This window comes from Barbus barbus (genome assembly GCF_936440315.1).
Source record: "Barbus barbus genome assembly, chromosome: 26".
Lineage (NCBI taxonomy): Eukaryota > Metazoa > Chordata > Actinopteri > Cypriniformes > Cyprinidae > Barbus > Barbus barbus.
The window spans coordinates 2,759,917-2,784,492 of record NC_136754.1 but is presented as its reverse complement, the minus strand read 5'-3'; the positions used below and the strand labels follow the sequence as shown (position 1 = coordinate 2,784,492).

The 24,576-nt window shown below is 35.7% G+C and overlaps 1 protein-coding gene across 1 annotated transcript; it reads left to right on the top strand.

Moving 5' to 3' along the window:
- The first annotated feature begins 1,308 nt into the window (after positions 1-1,308).
- Positions 1,309-17,461, top strand: LOC306846578 (interleukin-6 receptor subunit beta-like). The gene is made up of 14 exons (XM_079380041.1): positions 1,309-1,495; positions 2,514-2,631; positions 3,281-3,459; positions 3,728-3,876; positions 4,936-5,095; positions 6,643-6,725; positions 10,336-10,558; positions 11,398-11,589; positions 11,907-12,005; positions 13,370-13,513; positions 13,597-13,725; positions 13,812-13,902; positions 14,700-14,781; positions 16,108-17,461. Exons 1-14 carry the CDS (start codon positions 1,420-1,422, stop codon positions 16,579-16,581), a joined length of 2,199 nt encoding a protein of 732 aa, XP_079236167.1. The 5' UTR covers positions 1,309-1,419; the 3' UTR covers positions 16,582-17,461.
- The last annotated feature ends 7,115 nt before the right edge of the window (positions 17,462-24,576 follow it).

Below are 24,576 nucleotides of genomic sequence, written 5' to 3'. Positions count from 1 at the left end.
TATTGAGCATTTTACAAATGCATTTCAGGTTTGTTTTTCTTGTATGTATGTTGTATGTAAACAAAATAGATGTGCATACATTTTCATTGTATATTATCTGATGCATAACTATATTGAAATGCATATTATATATAGGCAACAATTAGGATATATATATGTATATATATATTTGTGTGTGTGTGTGTGTGTGTGTATATACTCTTCTTGATTTTTGTTCAATGCACAGAGCCTGCCATCAAGCAGCATCTGTCACAGACTTCTGGAAAACATTTTCAAGTTCCTATACATGGGATATGTACAGCTCCATGAAATTAGAGCTACATTCATGGAGCAAATCCTAACCCATAATGCAATTTAGTAAACATTTTGGCACAAAAATTGTCTGTTAGGTTAGAAAAGGGAAATATTACTACAGCAGAAAATGCAAATAATATCTATTAAAACTATTGGACTAATATAAGTACTACATTAGTTGACACCATTGCATTTTTGTGTTCACTTATGAGAAGGATGATGTGGATGGATGAGGTTAGACATAAATACAATTGAAATAAATTTGTCTTAATTTGACTAACATTCTAAAGCACTGCTACAGAATACAGCAGTTAATGCAAGTGAAGCTTAACATTTATGATAACCTTTGATAAAGAAATTATGAGGGTTGTGTATCAAAATGATGTTCAGTTGAGTGTAGAGCAGGGGTCACCAAACTTGATGGCCAGTGTCCTGCAGAGTTGAGCTCCAACCCTAATCAAACACTCCTGAAGCAGCTAATCAAGGTCTTGGTATACTTGAAACTTCAAAGCAGGTGTGTTAAGGCAAGTTGGAGCTAAACTCTGCAGGACACAGGCCCTCCAGGACTGAGTGTGGTGACCCCTGGTGTACAGCAACATTCAAGCACGCAAATATCCAATACCAAGTTCTTGTGATCTTGAGCTATCAGCCTATAAATGCTATTTTTATACCATGCAGACAACACTGGGAGACACAGAATAAAAACACAAAAATATATTTGTAAATATTTAAGCATGATATCATCCACATTTAAAAGCTTAATCTCAGTCATTTATGAGAAACGTACAGTTCTACTGTCATAGAATGTCAACAAATAATATGGGAGAAATATTGTAGCTATTAGTGATTAATTCTGTAATCGTTCCACTCGCCTGTACTGGATGGCTCCGCCCACGATGGGGTCTCCTGATGAATATTCATGTAAGCACCACCCAGTGGAACCAAATATTTTCAGGAACTGCATATATTATAACACTGGTAAGCTTTAAATAGCCAACAATGCCCCTGTAATGTGGAACATTGCGCAAGAGTTTGGCTGTGATCCTGTGGTGACTTGATTTGTGAATATTTTTGCTAAAACATCCTGATTTTACTTCCCAGCAGCTGACAGTCTTCAAGCCAGAGATGAGCCAAATGAAGCTGCCTGGAGCTGGACTTCTCCTCTGGATGTGTGTAATGAACAGGGTCCTGGACACAGCAGGTAAGCGCTTATGATGAAGTGGTTAAAGATCTCCACAGGTCTGTTGTGTTTGAGTTAGAAAAACGACAGAGTTTTTCTAGAATATTGTTTTTTATACAAAGTCTGTATAAAATTAAAATAAAATTCTCACTACAGTCCTCATTTGTATTGCTTTGACCGCTCTCTGTAGATCCCGCCTTCTCTTACGCTACGATTGGTCGATTATGCACAATGCTTGCACGCTATTGGCCAAACTACTTTTCAGTCAGATAGATATGCAAACAATCGCTACTATGTAAAGAATTAAATAAAGCTAGCCTACTTTATAAACTATCCTTATAGCTTAAAGGTAATATTAGATATATGTCGATCCAAAGTTGGCATCAACTAAAGCCTTTGCAAGTGTATGTCACCTCTCATATCAAAATAATAACAAAAAATGAAATTAATATTTCAGATGAATCAGTCATATAACATTTTGAATTTGGATGAACTCGGTAGAAAAAGAAAATTGTGGCTTAGTTTTCGCCTATATTATACTGTATGTAGAAGTGTTTCACGGAGTCATCTCCTTTAGCCAAACAACATGAATGCTTCCTTCAATTCATGTTGTAGTGACATCATTCATGTGTCCTGTTGAGAGTTTCTGTATGATTCCCGGCACTGGCTTGTGTTTTTGTCTGAAATCTGATCCATATGGCTGGTTGTTGTTGTTTTTTTGGTTCAGTTCACTCACAGACTGCTGCTAATCACTGATGAATTAGGCATAGCTGTCACAGTTTTCACTAATCATATATATGATTATTATGATTATGATATATATGAGACATATAGCCTATGTCACAGTTTTCACAAAATTATTAACTGATTACCTGAATGATTGTGATTTTGTGCCATGTTTTCATGTCTAGGGTATTTAAAAAATGTCAGTCTGGCCACATGTAAGTAGTTATGTTATGCAATAAGCAGCGAGGCTTGTGTTTGTGTTCAGAAACTCTCTTAGACTTTTTCTCTCTACATGTCACGACCGTCTCCACAGCAGCATCAGCACTGTCAATCACCCAGTGTGTGATCATGCAGTACACCAACATCACCTGTTACTGGGAAACAACCGACCACCACCTGAACATCAGCAGCTACAGGCTTCAGATTAACAAGTAAGCCACATTTCACACTAACAAAACCATCCAGAATCTATCCATCTATCTATCTGTCTGTCTGTCTGTCTATAGACAGACTATATTGGTGACTAGTCAACCAATTTGCACATTTTTACTGATCAGTGAAACTGATAATTACTAAACATTGACGTTTCAGGAAGCCCACAAACCCAAGTCTCACACATTGGGAAGTCACTTCACATTTAAATAGTTTTTTCTTTAGAAATTCATTTGTATATACATCAGTAAAGACATAATTTTTTTTTTCATTTTAGGGGATTTACAAACTGATCTTTTTATTAGTTTCAAGTCTATTAACTATCTATCTTGTTATCTTGATTTGAAAGTACTTACCAATCTGTCAGTATGGTTTTGAGTAGAGTACAGATAAAAGGAACAGGTGGTTTAAATTGCCAAGCAGAACTTCTGTTTTCATATTGACTCATTGCAATGGTTTTTGAAGCAGCTTTATTTGCTATATGGTGTTCTTCATTTGCTATATACTTCCTTGCAGATGAAACAAGTTCTTGATGTTGCATTATAGGTTCTTCAGATCAGTGTTTTGGTTTCTGGGATCTTTAAAGCACCATTCATTGTATTTGCAAGCATGTAAGTGAGCGAGATATTCCTGTGTTATTCTGCACAGAACCTCTTGTGAAAGTAAACACAGCTTCATCTCGGTGGGTTTCTGTGATACCAGAGGCTCTGACTGCTCCGTTCAGCCCATCGATTCAGTGTTACACTGTTTCTGTGCGGATGTGCTGGCGTCCACACGCACCGGATCCATACGCTCACCGCCGTACTTCTTCAGTGGGGTCAATGCAGGTATACTGCACATCACGAAACAACATTAACATACTATACACATTGTTTATTCCTTTCACATTGGTGACTCATACCTTGAAAAATGCTTATCAGCAGTACATATAAATCACTCATTTCCATCTATTGTAATGTTTAATGTCATTATTCATCATGCTTTGCAACTGTGTCCCATTTCGCCAAAGGCATTTCATTCCTTACCGCAGTAAACAATCTGTCTTTTCTACGCAATATGTCTGTATTCTCACTATGTTTTCTATTTTTACTGCAGTGAAACTTCGTCCTCCACAGATAACAAATATCAAACCATCAGAGAGAAGTTCCGGGTGTTTGCAGGTGATCTGGAGAATGGTTGAGAGCTTTCCCAAGAATGAAAAAGTCTACATACTGCTCCAAATGGAGTACACGACACACAACCAGGTTTATACATATATGACTAAAATATAAGAGCTATAAGAGAGAGTTCACCTAAAAATCTAGATCCTGTCCTCATTTACTCACCCTCATGTCTTTTCAAACTTAAACTTATGATTATGACTTATATTTGTCATTTTAGCACACAAAGCTGTTGTTTGACTTCAGAAGGCAGATTGCAGTGAATGAGTCATTTAGACAGCTTTTATGCACTAAAAGCTTCTTCAAAACATCTCCTTTTGTCTTCCACAGAAGAAAGAAATAGACAATGACAGAAGCTTCTCTTTCAAAAAAGTGCACTTAATTATACTATATGTGCATTCATAGCATACCTGTATCAAGTCTTGAAAAGCATTGAAAAAAGCTAATAAAAAATTATTGAAATAAAAGGCTACTTAATTGTTCTTAAAAGAGTACATGTTCATGACATACTTAAGTACACTTTTAGAAAAGTGTTACTTTTTAAGTGCATTTTAAATCATTGTTTTAATAATCTTTTGTCATGCTTTTTATACAGGATGTGTTGACTAACATACTAAAACACATGTAAACTACTTGATTATAATTACTATAGTGAATTAGTTTAACTTAAGTGAGTTATTTAAATTTTGAATTTACATTTTAAACTGTACTAAATTCATCATTACAAATGTGTGATTAAAAATATAGGTCTATTTAACTGACATACATGTTTCAGTAGAAATTACGTAAAACACAAATATATTTTAATTACCATTAATGTTTGTCAGTACGTTCGGCAATACACTTTACCATATTGGAAGTAATTAGGAAATGTTAAGATGTACTTAAGTCCTGCTCTTAGGTTCACATAATTACAAGTTTAACAATTTAATGTATAATACAGATTAATTTAGTTGAAAATAACATGCAGTTAAGTGTATGAAAACATTACATTGTGTATTTTTGTTTTTTTAAGTATGGTAATTTCATAGAGTACTCTTTTTAAAAGCATGTTTGTGTGAACTTTAGTTGATATAAAAGTGATATTTAGTTGGACCATATACAAGATTAGACCATTAATGAAACTCTTTTATGATCCTATAGACCCGATCCCAGACTATACAAGCGTTTTTCAAGGAGACGTTGGAGCTGTGTGACTTACACCCAGGATCCAAGTATACGGTGAGACTGAGAGCTCAGGACAATCGAGCGCACGATCACTGGAGCTCATGGACATCTGTAGACACAACCACAGCAGAAAAAGGTGTGACTTATTTTCCTTGAAATGAGCATGCATTTCTACATGCCACCAAACAGACAATTAGTCAAAGCAATACAAATCATACTTTCAAAAAGAGTAATTATTACGAAAATCATATGCTTAAGAGTGAACTTAATGTGATGTTTCCGGACACTTAATTGCATGTCGTTTACAATTAAAGTAAAAATATATTATAATTATATTACATGTAATTAGTTGAACCTAAAAGTGCTTTTTTGACTCGCTTAAGTACATCTCTATGTGTAATTTCGTAATTGTTCTGTCTTTGAAATATAGTTAAAGTGTATTGTCAAATTAACTGATTTATGGTAAACTAAAATATACTTGAATGTTATTTCTATCGATACTTGTATGTTATGCATTTAAGTACATTTACATAGTAATTGTACAGTAGAACATTTGTAATGACAAATTTGCAGTTAGTCATATGCTTAAGAGTGAACTTAATGTGATGTTTCCGGACACTTAATTGCATGTCGTTTACAATTAAAGTAAAAATATATTATAATTATATTACATGTAATTAGTTGAACCTAAAAGTGCTTTTTTGACTCGCTTAAGTACATCTCTATGTGTAATTTCGTAATTGTTCTGTCTTTGAAATATAGTTAAAGTGTATTGTCAAATTAACTGATTTATGGTAAACTAAAATATACTTGAATGTTATTTCTATAGATACTTGTATGTTATGCATTTAAGTACATTTACATAGTAATTGTACAGTAGAACATTTGTAATGACAAATTTGCAGTTTAGTAGTTTTAAAATGTTATCTTAAATTATAATTATACAGTTAGGTTTGATGGTATAATTTTATATTTGGTCCAATCATATGTCAATTATTTTGTGAAAAAGAAGTTTACATTAGCATACTTTTAAAAAGAGTACTCTATGGAAATAATATACTTAAATGTGTATGAATTGAATGTGTTAAGACACTTAATTAATATTAAATTAATATTAGTATTAAATACAGTTAGTTGAATTTAAGAGTGCTTTTTGACCCACTTAAGTGGGACTTAAGTACATCTTTAGAGATATATATTTATTTATATAAAGATATACTAAAATATACTTTAATGTTATTTCTAGTGAAATTTGTATGGCATGCATTTAAATGTACATTTCTATTGATGAATTTGCAATTTAGTATATTAAAAAATATAATAACTTTAGTATCAAATACTTCACATGCGCTGCAGTATGGTTGTCAACACATCGAAATGTGTGCTTTAAAGCATGACAAAAGATTATTAAAACAATAATTTGAGATGTACTTTAAAGTAAATCCTTTAATTACAAAGTGCAGTTTTTAAAAGTGTACTTAAGTGTGTCAAGAAATAGTCATGAAAGTGTTCTCTTTAAGTACTTTTTATTTGATTAATATTATAATTTCTGCAAGTACAGAAATAGTATTTGAAGTACACTACAATTACTTATTTTTATGATCAGTTTGAGTGATTGAATTTGTTAGTGTTGTTAATTCCGGCTGTATGCATGAATATGAGTATGGATTGATCTTTCCTCAGCTCCGTCTGCGGCTCCTCAGCTCTGGAGACTCATTCAACCTGCAGAACAAGCTGGAAGGAGAAGCCTCACCCTGCTCTGGAAGGTTTGCTTATGTTCTTTAGAAAACTGCTTCCAAGTATACACAATGAGGATGTGACTCAAAGGATGGTAGAACGACTGGTGCCAACAGAAAAACAGGAAGCTCTTTTTGCCAAGTGCATCCTTCGTAGTACTCGGTTATATTGGATCAGCTTAATATTGAGATGACTCACCTAAATTTCATTGAATTGAGAATTGAATACAGACACAAATTACAGAGACAGAGATCTCAGACTTCTAGTATCTCAGATTTTATCTTGCCAAGTCTGAGCACAATTTATTTCACAGGGGACTTTTTCCCAGGAGAAGCACCTGTATTTAATGTTATTGAGATGTCAAAGTGATCTAATTTGTGATTTTCTTTTCTTTGAAATGGCACAGTCACTGGAAAATAAATTAAAACTAAACAATGGCTCGACGATCAATTTTTAATTAATGTTTAATATAAGTTTCCATCTACCATACGAACAAAAACAAAGCAACAACATGAAAAAGTCTTTTTTGCTTGTGGCTCCAAGTGCTTCCTGTTTTAATAACACTCTTTCAGGTTTTCCTCAGTCAGCTTAAATCTGACAAACAGCACGGCCACATCCTGCCTCCCCACCGTCTCTGTGCTTATCAACCAGCTGAATTTAGCACATTTGGCACCTGATTTACTGATTAAACCATCTGCACATCTGACATGTTTTTAAAGGGATAGTTCACCCAAAAATGACAATTCTGTCATCCTTTACCCTTATGTCGTTTTTTTCTTCTGTGGAACATTAAAGAAGACATTCTGAAGAATGGCAGTGTGTTTTGTCCATACAGTGTAAGTCAATGGGATCCAAATTGTTTGGACCCTTTATGTTCCTCAAAATATATATTTTTTGGATCTGCGGAAGTAAGAAAGTCATACAGGTTTGGAACGACATGAGTAAATGATGACATAACTAGCCGTTTAAGCAATTTCATGAAATATCACCCTTCTGCTGGAAGATCGTCTCAGGTTATGTATGTAACCATGGTTCCCTGAGCGTCCTCTAGGGGTGAACCTTCTGCCCAGTCTGAGGTTCTGAATGCTCTGGACTGGGTTTTCATTAATATTTTGGTGCACTGAGCTTTTCTTCTACTACTTTTGTTTGACCTCAGGGCTTGGTTTTTGCTCTGATATGCATTTTCAGCTGTTAGACCTTTTATTAAGATGCGTGTGCCTTTCCAAATCATACCCATTCAATTGAATATGCCACAGCTTAACTCCACTCGAAGTGCAGTAACATCTACAAATAATATGAATGCTCCTGAGCTATATTTCAACTGTCCCAGATAAGGGTATGATTACTTATGCAATGGAATAATTTAAGTTTTTTATCTATCTATAGTCATTTTGAGATTGGATATTTTTAACTTAAAGGACAAACTTTATACATTCATTCATTTATTAATTTACCCACCCAAATGTTCAATAATAAATAAATAAAAATAAAAAATTAAGATTGGAAATATCTTTTTTGTCCTTCCAAGTACATTTTGTAATATATTTTGGCATTTGAAGGTTTAAAAAAATATATTTCCTTGAGCCTTTTAATGTGTGTTAGATTTACTCTGTAGGCACAAATACACATTAAGACGATCATAAAAGAGAAACTAATTCTTCTGGCTGGCTCGTCTGCTCACTTTCTTGTTTAGTTTGATGGAATAATGATTATTCTCCCATGGCTTCAGTTCAACTTAATAGGTTTTCATAAGCTGTTTTGTCTCCATTCTTTCAATGCATACAATAACATTTGAAAGGATAATAACCTCAGAATGATTCCAGGCTTACAGCTGCTGTAATTAATGTGTTTGGGTGTGAGGTGATATTACTCATCCCGTCGCAGGGGAACATCTGGAACAGGAAATGAACAAAGAACCCACAACTAAGCCTGTGCCAGTTACATTCATGCATGTTTATTGCTTTACATATTTATGCATAGCAGGGTTATTATTAACTGAACTAAACCCATAGAAAACAATTCTGATACTTTAAACGTTGAAAGAAATACAATAAAATATTTAAAAAATGCGTTTTATTTCAGTTAGTTGAATTTCTAATTTTTATTTAGTTTAACTTGTACTAATATAACTAAAAAAAATAAAAAAAATAAAAAGAACTATATAGAATTAAAAAAAAAAAAAAAAGGTGGCGGGAGGAGCCAACGACAGACACAGTGGGCGTGGCGTCAAGCCTCGGAGAGGTTTTTATTAAACAAAATATTAAAATAAAGTGTCCAAAGGGGGAAAAGTGTCCAAAATAAACAGGGATCTGGTGTCCTCGTTGTGCTGCGGGGCTTGTGAAGGAGGGCAGTGTTCAGGAGGGAAGGGTCCAGGTAAGGGGCGGAGTCCGGCGGCCGCACGCGCTCCCGTCTGGAGGTCCCGGGGCGCGGGTGACGGCGGCTTCTGTGGCGGCTTCGTCCAACTCCTTAATCCCCGGGTGCTCGACGGGATTTCACGGCCCGGCGTCCTGGCCCGACGGCCGTATCACGGGTGCGGTACCGACCGGGCTGCGGGTCCGGCGGCTCGCGTCTCTGGCGGCGGCGGGTAGTTCCCTCTACGCTCCCTTTCCTGGACCCACGAGGACACCAGCGTGCATGCACGGGGAAGAGACCGGTCTCCCGAGGAGAGGCGCGCTCGGCATTTAACGGCGGCGGTGATGAGGCTCTATTCACATCAGGTGCGCCTCATCACACGCCGCCAGCCCTGACTGTTTCAGCGCCCCTCCTCTCTCACACACCCACTCCCGTCGGGAGCCTGGTGAAGGGCGGCGAATACGGGACGGGGTGGTGATGATGGACAGGGGGGAGGCAGCCGACTCGTCACAATATATATATATATATATATATATATATATACACACAAATGACAAAAACTACTAAAACTTTGACTAAAGGTATAAACAGAATGAAAAATATAAAATAAAACTAATTCAAAATATTAATAAAAGCTATAATAGTATCTCAATCCTAAAATAACACTGATTCATAATAACTTTCTTCATTTAAACATTTTCTTACTTTATACTCACTGAACTTTACATTTTCATAAAATAAAAGTAATTATAATGAAACTTTTTTGTGAATCACATGAACAAAATTAAGGACTGTTACAGATAACATTTTAATTAAATACGTTTAATGAAATTAATTAAAAAATGTATATTATAAATGTACTTTTCATTCTGTTTTATGAAGACCGGTCAGAAATTATATATATATATATATATAAGTGCTGCTTCAGAGTTTGTGAACCGTTTAGAATTTCCTATATTTCTGCATAAATATGACCCAAAATATCATCAGAAATATCATCTCAATTATATACCCGAAGCACCCTCTGAGATTTGATTAGATGTAACCTTCCAACAAATATAATGCAGAATAATTTGAATGATTAATATGCATAAATTAGTCAATATTTAATTAATATGACACACAAGTCTAGCTGTGATTAAGGGTCAAGGTATATCTGGTTATCCTGGTCAATCTTGTAACTACACCATCTGACTGCAGTTAACATTTTTCTCTACTGACCTGCTTTAAAACATGACTAATTATTCATAACATCTAATATCTCATGCTTCTATGTGTCTGTTTCAGCCTGTGTCCTGGCCTGAGGTCAATGGTGTTGTGCTCAGTTACTCGGCGACCTGTCGAAGTGATCTGGATTCATCGCAGTGGACCTGTGGCTCTATAGACGCATCCAGACGCTCATGCATCCTCACCGTCTCTGACGATCCCTGTCACTGCAGTCTGACGGCGACAAACTCTGCCGGGACATCACCTCCAGCTCACATCTCCATACCTGCACATACGCATGCAGGTAAATCACTGAAGGGATGCTTCACTGTGTTTAGGATTTTCAGCGGATTAATGTGCAGCTAATAACAACTTTTGAGATGGTTTCTAGCTGGTCTTGAATCTTGATTAGGAGTCACCCGATATGATTATCAGGGCCTATGGCAATACCGATGATTAGAGATAAAGTAGACTGAATACCGATATATATGTCTGGTGTAAAAATGCAAATTAATGTCAAAATTAAGAATAACAAGGTCTCTGACAAAAACTTCCTTTAAATGCTTTTAAATTATTTTATTGGCATATCTGTCCCCTTAAGCATTAATCTAAATAAATATATTTAAAAGTATAAAAATAATTCCCAACAATATATTGCTTCTTGAGATTTTAAAATATATTTACATGACAAAACATAATCAAAATATTTTACTTAGATTTCCTCATTTTTAAGTGCTATTTATTTGTTGGTTTGTTTATTTGTTTATTTATAGTATTTTAAGATTGGATATATTTACTGTCCCTAAAGAGAAAAAAATATTACAATCTCAGAATAGAATAGAATAGAAAAAGTATTTCAAGTATTTAATTCCCTGATTTATTTAATAAGCATTTTTCCATTGGTTTATTGCAAATAAAATATACAGCCCACCTGTACTTATAGTAAAGTCTTATTTTGTTGTGTTGTTTACTTCCTTCTTTTTCTCTCCATCCTGCTACAAACAAAAAGCAACGTTCTTGTGGTTGTTTAATGAAATGGTGATTGTTTATGGGAAATTCTGAACAAAGTTTCATAAAAACAACATCATTATCGGAAACCATGTGGTCATTTATCCTAAACTTATCTCCTGTTTCCTGTCCTAGAAGAACTCCCATCCCCTCAGACTATCAGCGTCACCCCATTGGACAACACTCGACTGATGGTGGAATGGACAGCTGCACTGAACCAATCAGAGAGAGGCTTTGTGGTGCAGTGGACTTCTGTGCCTTACAGTGAACCCACTAGTCTGCACTGGGAACATATAAATGAATCTGCGAGAAGCTTTATTGTCACAGGTCTGAAAATGCCACTTTCTTTCCAATTGAAAAGTCATTTTTTTGTTCCGCTGGTCAGTATGACAGTGGCCTGTTGGTTTGGATTCACATCATAGAAAAGTTTACAGTTAATGATGCCATTAATATATTTCTTGTCTTCTTTTGTCTTTTTTTAAGTTTAAATAGTAATGAAATGAAAAAAGTTAAATGAATATCTTATATTTTTTTTGTAATGATTATTTATTTATTTTTGTCTAGTCATATTATACTTAGCTGTGTCTGGTTTTTAACATATTATGTTGTGGTCTTTTACTAATAATTATGTGTGTGTGTTTCAGGTCTTCTGCCAGAAGTCCCATATAATTTCTCGGTCGTGAGTCTGTATGGGCGACAGGCAGGAAGTGACATGTCAGTCATTGCTTTCACACGGGAAGGAGGTCAGATATTTACACTGAAAATTTGTGCATTTATTAGAACTGAAGGTGTTGTAGTATTGCAGTAGTATTCATAAGCTGTTTTGCCATAAGCCATGCTCAAAAAATTAAACAAAATAATACAATACAGAAACATTATCTTTAGGGAAAACAGGGGCTAGTTGTCACATGCTACAGTACATCTATATACTAACTATAGATACAGTACATAAAGTCTGGTTGATTTGCATGTCAAATGATGGCAGAACTATCCCTTTAAGCAATTTCAACAAGCATCATAATTCTTCTAGAAGAGCTATATTTTTAAAACTATTGAATGCATTTAAAAATATACAAATAATTACCAACCATATAATGCTTAGCTACATTTTAAAATGCATTTACATAACAAAACATGATCAAAATATTTGACTTAAATTTCCTATTTTTTAAATGATATTTGTTTGCTTGTTTGTTTAAAGTATTTTAAGATTAGATATTAATTGTACTTAATGAGAAAAAGTATTTCAATCTATATGTGCTATAGCAACTGTACATAAATACTGGCAGATCTGCACACCTGATCATAATTTTGCTGGAAAGCCATTAAATATTTTGTGGAAGATATGTGTGTGTCTATAAAAGTATATTATATATAATCTTATATATAACATTTTATATATGTATATAAAAGTATATAATATATATTTCAAAAGATTAATTTGTTTACCCCATTGGCAGATTATTTTGCTTGTTTCAAGCTAAAACACACTTAATTTTTTGATATTTTGGCTGGGAACAAGACAAACAAAATCTAAGTAAGAAAAGCATTTTTTGCAGTGTGGCAGGAACATTTAAAGAGACAGTTCACCCAAAAATTAAGATTCTGTCATCATTGACTCACCCTTAAATTATTCCAAATCTTATGAATTTCTTTGGGTAACCAGTTGATGGTTGCCATTCATTTCCATATTATGGATCTAAAAAAAATAATATGAAAGTAAATGGCTACCGTGAACTCTTTGGATACCCACATTCTTCAAAATATCCTCTTTTGTGTTCAACAGAAGCAAGAAACTCGTACAGGTTTGGAACAACTTGAAGGTGAATAAATGGTGCCAGAATTAGAATTTTTGGATGAACTGTCCCTTTAAGTTTGGTCCTGGTGGGCCTGTGTCCCTGCAGAGTTTAGCTCCAACCCTAATCAAACACACCTGAAGCAGCTAATCAAGGTCTTTCTTGGTATACTTGAAACTTCCACGCAGGTGTGTTGAGGCAAGTTGGAGCTAAACTCTGCAGGACACAGGCCCTCCAGGATCAAGTTTGAAGACCCCTGCTTTAATGCTTTCTCATGTGTGTGCAGTGATCGATGTGTTCCTGTGTTTCAGCGCCCTCTGTCGGCCCAAATATGACAGTGCTGAAGACAAGCAGCAGCGGTGTTGTTCTGAAATGGGATCCTGTTCCTTTAGAGAAGCTTCACGGCTTCATCCAGAGCTACACCGTACTGTACAGCATAAATGGCAAAGACAAAAGTAAGATGCCAATATTTCTTTGCAAAATGTTGAAAAGCAATGAGGGGCAAGTAAATGATGAAAGACACCTCTTGTTTGTGAAGGTGTGAAGGTAGACGCTCATGTTGAACAGATATCTCTCAGTGGACTGACGGAAGGAATCTATAACATCTGTGTAATGGCTCATACTGCAGTAGGGGGCGCCGCTGGGCCCTGTCAGATGGTGGTTACGGGTAAGAATGAGGCCATTTGGATTGATTTTGTTGCTCGCCCGTATAAACACGACGTCATCTTTAAACCTGTTTGTGTATGTTCACAGGGCTTGAGGATGCACGAGTGATTCCCATACTGCTGTGTGCGCTTCTGCTGTGTTTTCTGATTCTAATCATCCCAGTATGCATGTGGGTGAGGTAAGACAACTGGTACAATCTATACTCATTAAACGAGAACATTAATAAAAGTGGTTCTCTTTCACTGGATGCAGATTACTGATAGCATATTTAGACACTAATGCACATGTTCTTTTATAAATAAAAAAAATAAAAAAAACTTATTTCGTGAAAAACTTAAGTCGTGGCCTAATGGTTAGAGAGTCGGACTCGTAATCCAAAGGTTGTGGGTTCAAGTCTCGGGCCGGCAGGGATTGTAGGTGGGGGGAGTGAATGTCCAGCTCTCTCCACCCTCAATACCACGACTGAGGTGCCCTTGAGCAAGGCACCGAACCCCCAAATGCTCCCCAGGCGCCGCAGCATAAATGGCTGCCCACTGCTGTGTGTGTGTGTGTACCTACTTAACCATATTTTGGGGACAAATTTGTACCCAAAAGTGAGGTAAACCTGACAAAATCTCCAAAAAAAACTCCCTTTGGACGTCCTCCTTTGTAAAACGGGTTTAAAAATAAACTAAACAAAGTTTTTTTTAAATTGTAAAAATGCAGATAGTCTCCTGTGAGGGCTACGTTTAGGTGTAGGGTAGGTGTAGGGCAATAGCACATACAGTTTGTACAGTATAAAAACCATTACGCCTATGGAATGTCCCCATTTAGATAGCGAAGTAAACGTGTGTGTGTGTGTGTGTGTGTTCACTGCTGTGTGTGTGCACTTTGCAGCATTTGACAGGCTGTGTGCACTTTGGACGGGTTAAATGCAGAGCCGTATGTCACATCACTAACATGCAGTCTTATAGTCAGTTTATTGTTGTGTTTTAGGATTAAACCGTGTCTGTGCCCGACTGTACCAGACCCTTCAAAAAGCAGCCTGTCATTCTGGTCTAACACTAAACCGTGTCAGGTAAGATCAGCTGTGTCAGTGAAATTCATTAAAACCCACATGCTGTTAGGAGGAGGTACATGCACCTCATTGCATCAATAATGCAGTTTTTGTGACTGAATTGTATCTGTTGCTGTCAGCAGGGGGAGTTGTTATGTCTGGAAAGATAGTTTCTTCCAAATTAATATCTAAAGATGTTGTTTAAAGATATATAAAGCCACAATGTTTGACAGTGGAGTCAGCCGAATCAGTTTATGGGTGCTTCTTTAACATTGGCACTTTTACATCCCAGGGTTTGATGCTTAAAATCAATCTTTATATATATATATATATATATATATTGTACTATTTTGATTCTTTTTATTTGATTGTATTGCATTATTTTGAATTATTTCTATAATTTTTTATATATATATGCTTAGTTGGCATCATTAACACCACCACAAATAATTTTGCCTATAATAAAGTTTCATTTAAAGTTAGTGTCAGAAAGAGCATGCATGACATGAAATGTAGGACATGTGATGAATGAAAACAAACAAACAAAGATATCACTTGTGAAGATAATATTTTTATTTATTAAAATTTCTATAATTTGCAAAATATGGATTAGCAGACTTTTTAATCCAAACTGATTTACATTAAATTAATGCATTCATGGCAGTATACATTTTAGCAATGTAAATGCTGTTGCTGTTGTTATAAATAATATTAATGAGGAAAAAAAATATATGTATATTTTTAATGATATCTAATAATTTCTATATATTGATATATATTGACATAATAATATTATGCAAATATTATTAATAAAATTAAAGAACAAAATAATAAATGTTACATAATAATAATAATTATTATTATTATGTGTATTTTTATATTATTTTATATTTATAAAACAAAGTAAAATCCTGATCAACATCACTATAATATTTTTATTTATTAATATTTCTATAATATATATTTTTTGCAGAAAGTTTATCCAAACTGATTTACATTACATTAATGCATTCATGGCAGTATACATTAAGTATACACAGCAATTTAGAAATGTTGTTGTTGTTGTTGTTATCAATAATATTAATGAGAAAAATATTATTATTAATATTTTTTACAATATTTATTTTTATATAAAAATAAATACATAATAATTTATTTTTATATATTGATATAAATTCATAAAAAAACATTTTAGTCCAAATTGTGCAACCCTGCAAACAAGCAATGCAAACCCAGTTCTTGTCATTTCAAGAACTGTCATTTTATTTAGATTATTTTGTGTGTGTGTGTGTGTGAGCGTGAGCGTGTATACCAGTTTTATTCAGTTTTCTCTTCAATGTTCAACAGCATAAGCTACCATCCTTGGCCACCATGAACTCTATCATCTCTATGGGTCAAACTACAATCTGTCAGGATAATGCTGAGAAAGACTATGTCCCTGTCCAGGTGTTCACCTACCACACTGTTCCACAAGACAGCAATGAGACCGAAACCACGACCTACAACAACACTTCTGCTGTAACACACCAGGACTCCAAACTCACACCAGCTCAAGCTTTCCCCACATATTTCTTCAACCAGAGCTACACCAAACCAGAACAAGTCACTCCTGCTGGATATGAAGACCCACAGCCCTCATCTGACGATCTCTTGTTTGAATCGCTCTTCACCTACAAAAGTAATCAAGCAGATTTATGCGGCTACACCCACGAGTCCCTGCGCTATGCGCCGGTCGTTACAACCGTAAATGCGTACAGGACTCTCGACCTGAATGAGTGTCCGCATTTCCTACAGGTTTTACCTGAGGAGAGCAGCATGTAGTTCACTGCAGCATAAACAACAAGTCTTGCATGACTGGGGTTTCACAATCCCACTCTCTCCAGCCTGCCAAAACATGAGCCCTCGTATCAACCACCATCTCTGTGTGCTTTCTGACTGACAGATATATACAGGCTTGTGCAGTAACGGGATAGTTGGAACGGCATAAGGCTGGTACATAAAGCTCGGTGCAATTAAAATCAGAAACTTGTCTACTCTGTAAACTGTGTCCTGTGTAGACAGCAGCAGTTGATCATAGTAGTTGCACTGGATTTACAATAGTTTCATGGACTGGTTCAAGAGATTGCATCCGATTGCTGTATTGCCCGACACTTGAAACTGAATTGTGAACTTTTTCCAAGCAGCCTTTTTATCTGAGCACCTCCTGTCAGATCTCGTCTAGGTCAAGGACACCACATGTGGACCCCGCTAGTCATTTCCACACGTGACACCTCTCTCACAAAACCATTCTGGGTTAGAGTCAAATTAACATAAACTCCTGATAGCTGCCAGTTGAGTGGAAAATATGTGCCGGGTAGGAAAAATTTGCTTTTGTTGCATGGAAACTTGGCCTATATTTGCTATTTGCTCAAACAGTGCCATTTTACTAGTGAAATAATATAGTTTTTCTTTTTTTAAGAAAAAAATAGAAGTGTCCATATTATGTTACTTTCATATTGTGATATTCGGTTTAATATTACTATTTTAATACATAATTAGTCATTATAATCCCTCCCATCCCAAACAACATGTTTCCCTGGTTACATCATGGACACAGCTTGGAATTATACAGACCTGTTTAACTGAAAAACTTAATTTTTTTGTTTTTCATTAGTGAGTATTTCTGATGTAACACTGCTGTTTGCATTATACGTGCCATCTCCTGCTTTCTGCTCTGTCCCGGTTTCCTCTGTTGGCCTTTTTGGATATCAAAAAAAATATAGTGTTAACTGGTTTTGGACATCAGACAAAACTAAATTCAACCTGGTTTTGTATATCAGACAGAACTAAATTTGACCAGATTTGGATATCAGACAGAGCTCAATCCTAACTGGTTTTAGGTATCAGACACAACTCAATCCTAACTGGTTTTTAGGGATCAGACAGAACTAAATTTTACCAGTTTTGGATATCAGACAGAACTCAGTCCTAACTGGTTTTAGGTATCAGACAGAACTCAATCCTAACTGGTTTAAGGTATCAGACAGAACTCAATCCTAACTGGTTTAAGGTATCTGACAGAACTCAGTCCTAACTGGTTTAAGGTATCAGACAGAACTCAATTCTAACTGGTTTAAGGTATCAGACAGAACTCAATCCTAACTGGTTTAAGGTATCAGACAGAACTCAGTCCTAACTGGTTTAAGGTATCAGACAGAACTCAATCCTAACTGGTTTAAGGTATCAGACAGAACTCAATCCTAACTGGTTTAAGGTATCTGACAGAACTCAATCCTAACTGGTTTAAGGTATCAGACAGAACTCAGTCCTAACTGGTTTAAGGTATCAGACAGAACTCAGTCCTAACTGGTTTTAGGTATCAGACAGAACTCAATCCTAACTGGTTTAAGGTATCAGACAGAACTCAATCCTAACTGGTTTAAGGTATCTGACAGAACTCAGTCTTAACTGGTTTAAGGTATCAGACAGAACTCAATTCTAACTGGTTTAAGGTATCAGACAGAACTCAATCCTAACTGGTTTAAGGTATCAGACAGAACTCAGTCCTAACTGGTTTAAGGTATCAGACAGAACTCAATCCTAACTGGTTTAAGGTATCTGACAGAACTCAGTCCTAACTGGTTTAAGGTATCAGACAGAACTCAATCCTAACTGGTTCAAGGTATCAGACAGAACTCAATCCTAACTGATTTAAGGTATCAGACAGAACTCAGTCCTAACTGGTTTAAGGTATCAGACAGAACTCAGTCCTAACTGGTTTAAGGTATCAGACAGAACTCAATTCCAACTGGTTTAAGGTATCAGACAGAACTCAATTCCAACTGGTTTAAGGTATCAGACAGAACTCAGTCCTAACTGGTTTAAGGTATCAGACACAACTCAGTCCTAACTGGTTTAAGGTATCAGACAGAACTCAATCCTAACTGGTTTAAGATATCAGACAGAACTCAATCCTAACTGGTTTAAGGTATCAGAAAGAACTCAATCCTAACTGGTTTAAGGTATCAGACAGAACTCAGTCCTAACTGGTTTAAGGTATCAGAAAGAACTCAGTCCTAACTGGTTTAAGGTATCAGAAAGAACTCAATCCTAACTGGTTTAAGGTATCAGACAGAACTCAGTCCTAACTGGTTTAAGGTATCAGGCAGAACTCAGTCCTAACTGGTTTAAGGTATCAGACAGAACTCAGTCCTAACTGGTTTAAGGTATCAGACAGAACTCAGTCCTAACTGGTTTAAGGTATCAGACAGAACTCAGTCCTAACTGGTTTAAGGTATCAGACAGAACTCAGTCCTAACTGGTTTAAGGTATCAGGCAGAACTCAATTCTAACTGGTTTAAGGTATCAGACAGAACTCAGTCCTAACTGGTTTAAGGTATCAGACAGAACTCAATCCTAACTCGTTTAAGGTATCAGACAGAACTCAATCCTAACTGGTTTAAGGTATCAGACACAACTCAATCCTAACTGGTTTAAGGTATCAGACAGAACTCAATCCTAACTGGTTTTAGATATCAGACAGAACTCAATCCTAACTGACAGAACTTAATCACAGCTGGTTTTGGATATCAGACAGAACTACAGATTCCAGACAAAACAGGAACCTTTCTGAAAATGTTAGATCCAGTCTTTTTACAAGATCCCATCAGAAGACATCAATTTTGTCTGGTGAAACTACCACATTTCTGTTGTCAGTCTACACATGAATGTAAGCTATATTAGTCTGTGAATCAGACGGACTGGAAAGCTGTGAAAAACAACATAACCCACCTGATCTGAACTAAATATTGTTTCATTTCCTAATGAAAAGATTTCAGCAATGCCATTCCAAAATAATGTCAAAGGTTTATTTTTGTGAAATGTATCTGAAGATAAATTCTGCGGAAAAGGAAAAGACAGTGAGAGGGACACTCTGCATTGGGAACATTTAGTTGGAAATGCTGTGGCTTCAGGCCAGAGTTCACCACCGCTGGACCATCTTTCCTGTGACTGGAATTCCCGATAAAGTTTCTCTTTGTTTGTACAGAGACGGGCCAGGGCAGTGTCACACATACATCCGGCTCCAGAGAGTTGATCTTTGGCGACAGGAGTATAGAACGGTGGTGTGCCGGAGCTGGTGCAGCAATATTTATTGTGGATGATGTGCTATTGTTGACAGTAGATGGATATTCACACTGACCTGCCAGAACCGTGCGAACCGTTAGTACATAACATGCTCCTAGCATTCGACCATTCCATCAGAAATTTGTCAGCCTGTGAATATGGCTCAAAAAAAGGAACAGATTAATGCTTAGCACAATATTTGTCCTTCCTGTAGTGATGCTGAGAAACTCAAGGCTCTGTTCAGTATGTACAGTATATATTCTGATAAAGCACGTTATTGTTATTAAATAAAGTGATCAGAAAATCACCTTGTGTTATTGTTATCACAAGTCACATGATGACACACACAAACCAGGATGGAGATGAGGGAGCTGACTTTGAGAGAAAAGCAGGCAATTTTGATGCTTAAAGAAAAGAGGAAGTCAATTAGAGCTATAGAAAAAACAAAGGGCATGGAGAAATCAAGAGTTTGGAAACCACCAGCGACACCAGCAACCAACAATGACCTGATCACAGTATGAGAAAACCACAGTAGTTGATGACAGACAAATCATAAAAGCTATGAAAATTAACCCTAAAAGACATGTCAGTAAAATCACCAACAACTTCCAGAAAGCTGGGGTGATGCTCTGACAATCTACTGTCCTCAGGAGACTTTGACACAGAATTACAGATGCTACACAGCAAGATGCAAACCTCCGACCAGCACCAAAAATAGAAAGGCAAGATTAGAGTTTGCAAAAAAGCACAAAGGTGAGCCAGAAGAGTTTTGGAACTGTGTTTATGGACCGATGAGACAAAGATGAACCTTTAAGTGATGGGAAAGCAAAAATGTGGAGAAAAAAAGGGAACTGCAAATGATCCCAAGCATACATCCTCATCTGTAAAGCATGGTGGAGGTGGTGTCATGGCATGGGCATGTATGGCATTCTCTGGAACAGGCCCTCTCAACTTTACTGATGACTTAATGTATGATGACAGTAGCAGAATGAATTTGGAAGGGTACAAAACCATCTTGCCTACCAATATTCAAGAAAATGCCACCAGATTAATTGGGAAGTGCTTCATATTGCATCAGGACAATGACCCAAAACACCCTGCCAGTTCAGTCAAGGAGTTTATAAGGGCAAAGAAATGGAAAGTCTTAGATTGCCCAAGTCAATCTCCAGATTTAAGTCCAATTGAACATGAATTTCACCAGCTGAAGAGGAGAGTAAAGGCAGAAACTCCCCAAAACAAGCAACAATTGGAATTGGCTGCATTAAAGGCTGGGGAAAGCATTTCAAAGGATGAGACCAAGAGTCTGGTGATGTCTATGGGTCACAGACTCACTGCTGTGATTGTGTGCAAGGGATCTGCAACTAAATAATAGCTTTTAATCGTTTATATCTGCCTTATGTTCAACTGTCCCAATACTTATGCTCACATCAATGAATGAACATAAGTAATATGTCTTGACTCCACAGCCAACAGAGCAATTTTGTCTTTACTGTCCCAATACTTATGGAGGGCACTGTATATATATTTGAATAAACCAAAATGGCAGTGGATGCATATCAGGATATCAGGAATTATATTATACTTATGGGGGGCACTGTATATATATATATATATATATATATATATATATAATTTGAAAGTAAACACTGCATATCTTGCTATATATATAGCAAGATATGCAGTGTTTACTTTATAGGCTATATCCATATTGCCAGCATATATTGGACTTTGGTTATATTTACTGATATTTCTTGGGTGTGGTGATTGATCATAGGTGAATTTCCTTTGCACTTTGACTGCTCTGCAGTGAAGATGTTCTGTGCATGGAGAAATTCATGTAAAAAAGTCTCTCTTTTGTATACACATTTGTTAACTTTGGGTATTTCTGCATTTTACTTCCCTAATGTAAACAGAACAATAGCACAACCTGACAAAACATCCTTGGGAAGAAGCATAAAGTTTCATAAAAGGGCATAATAATTTCTTTCTTTTTTTTTTTTTTTTTTGAGAATTCTATCCTTGATACTAATATCGGCGGATTACTGCTATAGCTGTTATGTTAACTAGTGATGACAATAAAAAAACATTCACACATTTTAGTGTTGACTGCACAATGAAATTAAAAATCTAGATTATGTTATCAGGACAATGATGTTTTTCAGAAATAAAAGATTGGGGCAAGTTGCATTTGAAATGCTTTATACAATTTATTCATTATAAATAGCCAATGGTTTTCTGTTGAATCACTATGGAAGTAGATTGATCTCATTAATAATTCACGCAAAGACAAGATGCACACATGCGTATCCCAATTCACATGCACGAAAAAAAATATATATATTCACAAAAACCAATTCACGTGCACAAAATAAGAAATAAAAAATTCATAAACTACGTTTCACAAATGCAAAATACAATTCACAGGTATACAAAAATTTTGAATGTTTAAAATTCACTATTATGGCCTTGGATGTGTGTGTGTATTTGAGACTTTCCTGGCAGCGAACTCCTCCCACTAGGGACCCTCATACTCTTCATTCACATTAATCTTTATCTGTTTTATGTACTTTACCTTTATGTATTCATTTTTTTTAATGTAATCAACATTCTTTTTTTTTCATATTATATTACCATGATTAACCATTGTTAATGTTTCATCTTATGTTGAGTTGTGATGTAAAAATCTTTGAGATTACAATACTCAAGATGATGTTGGGGAAGCAGCAGTTGTATTTGCTTGGTGACAGTTGTGGAATTTTGTGTCAGACAAAGACTGGCTGATCATAAAAAGCAACAAATGCAACAAAGATTATTCAGTAAATTTTATTCAGTTATTTTATCACTTTATCTCGTGCTTCCTGCTCTTTCTGTATCTGCATCTCTTCTAAAAGTATAAGGCCCGGTCTCACAAACGGGGCTTAGCTTAAACAAGGACTATGGCTTTAGTTAAATTAAGATATTTAAGCAACTTTTACAAAAAATGCCTTAGAAGAAAGCATTAAGGTGTGCATCTTGACACAGAACAATGACACTGACATATTTTAAGATATGTCAGAGAAAGAGATTTTCATGCATTTTAGTCTGGGACTAGCTTAAGCCTTGTCTGTGAAACCGGGGGTATGAGTTAACATGCCAAGGTGTTAGCTCTGAATATCAGACTAAAATCTGGCACGTCCTGACAGAGAGACATAGTGAAGACTGAATCTAAAACCTTTGATTCATTAACTTTTTATGTAATGTATTGCACTGGACATGTATTTATAATTTGGCCATGAAATTTGCTTTAAAAGAATGCTAAAGACTCTAAATGGGACACTATACCAGCCATTCAGTGTAATTGAGGTTTGAATACCCTTTGAATGAAGAACTTCTAGCACAGTGTTAAACTGGTATCGAGCCAATATCAGCTGTAGTTTTGCTACATTTATACTCCTTCATAACTGTCAATTCATATTTCATGTTACAGGCACATTACAATTAACCATGGTCAGGTCATTTCATGGACATTTTATTCCCAAAGTATTCAGAAAACTTTAATAAACTTATCTTATAAAGCAACTGTAACAACTGGCTTTTTTTGAATGTTTTAATTCTGACATAAAACCAGAACAAGAACATTTAACAATGCATAACAAAGCTTGTAGCCTTAACAAATAGGTACTAATCTTCAATGAATGCAGTAATAATGCATGACTCAAAATCTGTTGAAACATGGGTTGCAACATGACTGATTTGAAAGAGTTACAGGTCCACATGAAACTTCTAGATTCATATCACCTCATATCTTGTGGTATGGGATGAAGTAGGAATAGTAGGGACACGGGTGTCTCAGCAATTTGTACATCATCACCATGGGGTGGTGATGGCGCAGTGGATAAGACACATGCCTTTGGTGTGAGAGACCCGGGTTCGAATCCACTGTGAGACACCAATGTGTCCCCGAGCAAGACACTTAACCCCTAGTTGCTCCAGAGGCGTGTGACCTCTGACATATATAGCAATTGTAAGTCGCTTTGGATAAAAGCGTCAGCTAAATGAATAAATGTAAATGTCATCAGCCTCACAATTCTGAAATAAATAGTATCTGCAGCATAAACAAACTTAAATGAAATGTACATGGTCTCCAATGTGTGCATGTTATTATATACTTACCTTACATTATATACTTACCTTACACTTTACATTTAGCCTATAATAACTTTATGAATAGCAGTTTTTTCATTGCCACAACTTGCCCCATCACAGTGTGTTAAATAAACTGCAATAGTTTGATAGATTAGCTACAATTACTGTCATTACATTTTATAACATATATTGATTTTAAAAAAGGGTTTTCCATAGAGTTACTTATAATTAAGTATTTCTTGAAATAACATAAATATGGCTATATTTATATAATTTAAAATGTATAAATGATATAAAATATATAAATTGGACATCAGATGTAACAGAAATACACAATACATTTACACTAGAAATATTATAAATATTGTGGGTTTGCCTGTAACACAAATCTAGTCTAGTCTGAACGGGTTAATCTTGTATTATATCTTCATCTCGTGTGTGTGTGTGTGTGTGTGTGTGTGTGTGTGTGTGTGTGTGTGTGTGTGTGTGTGTGTGTGGTTTATGAGGACACAAATTTGTATAATGACATGGGTATGACAGAGGTATTACAATATGAAGGTGGTTTATGAGGACACTGCCTATGTCCCC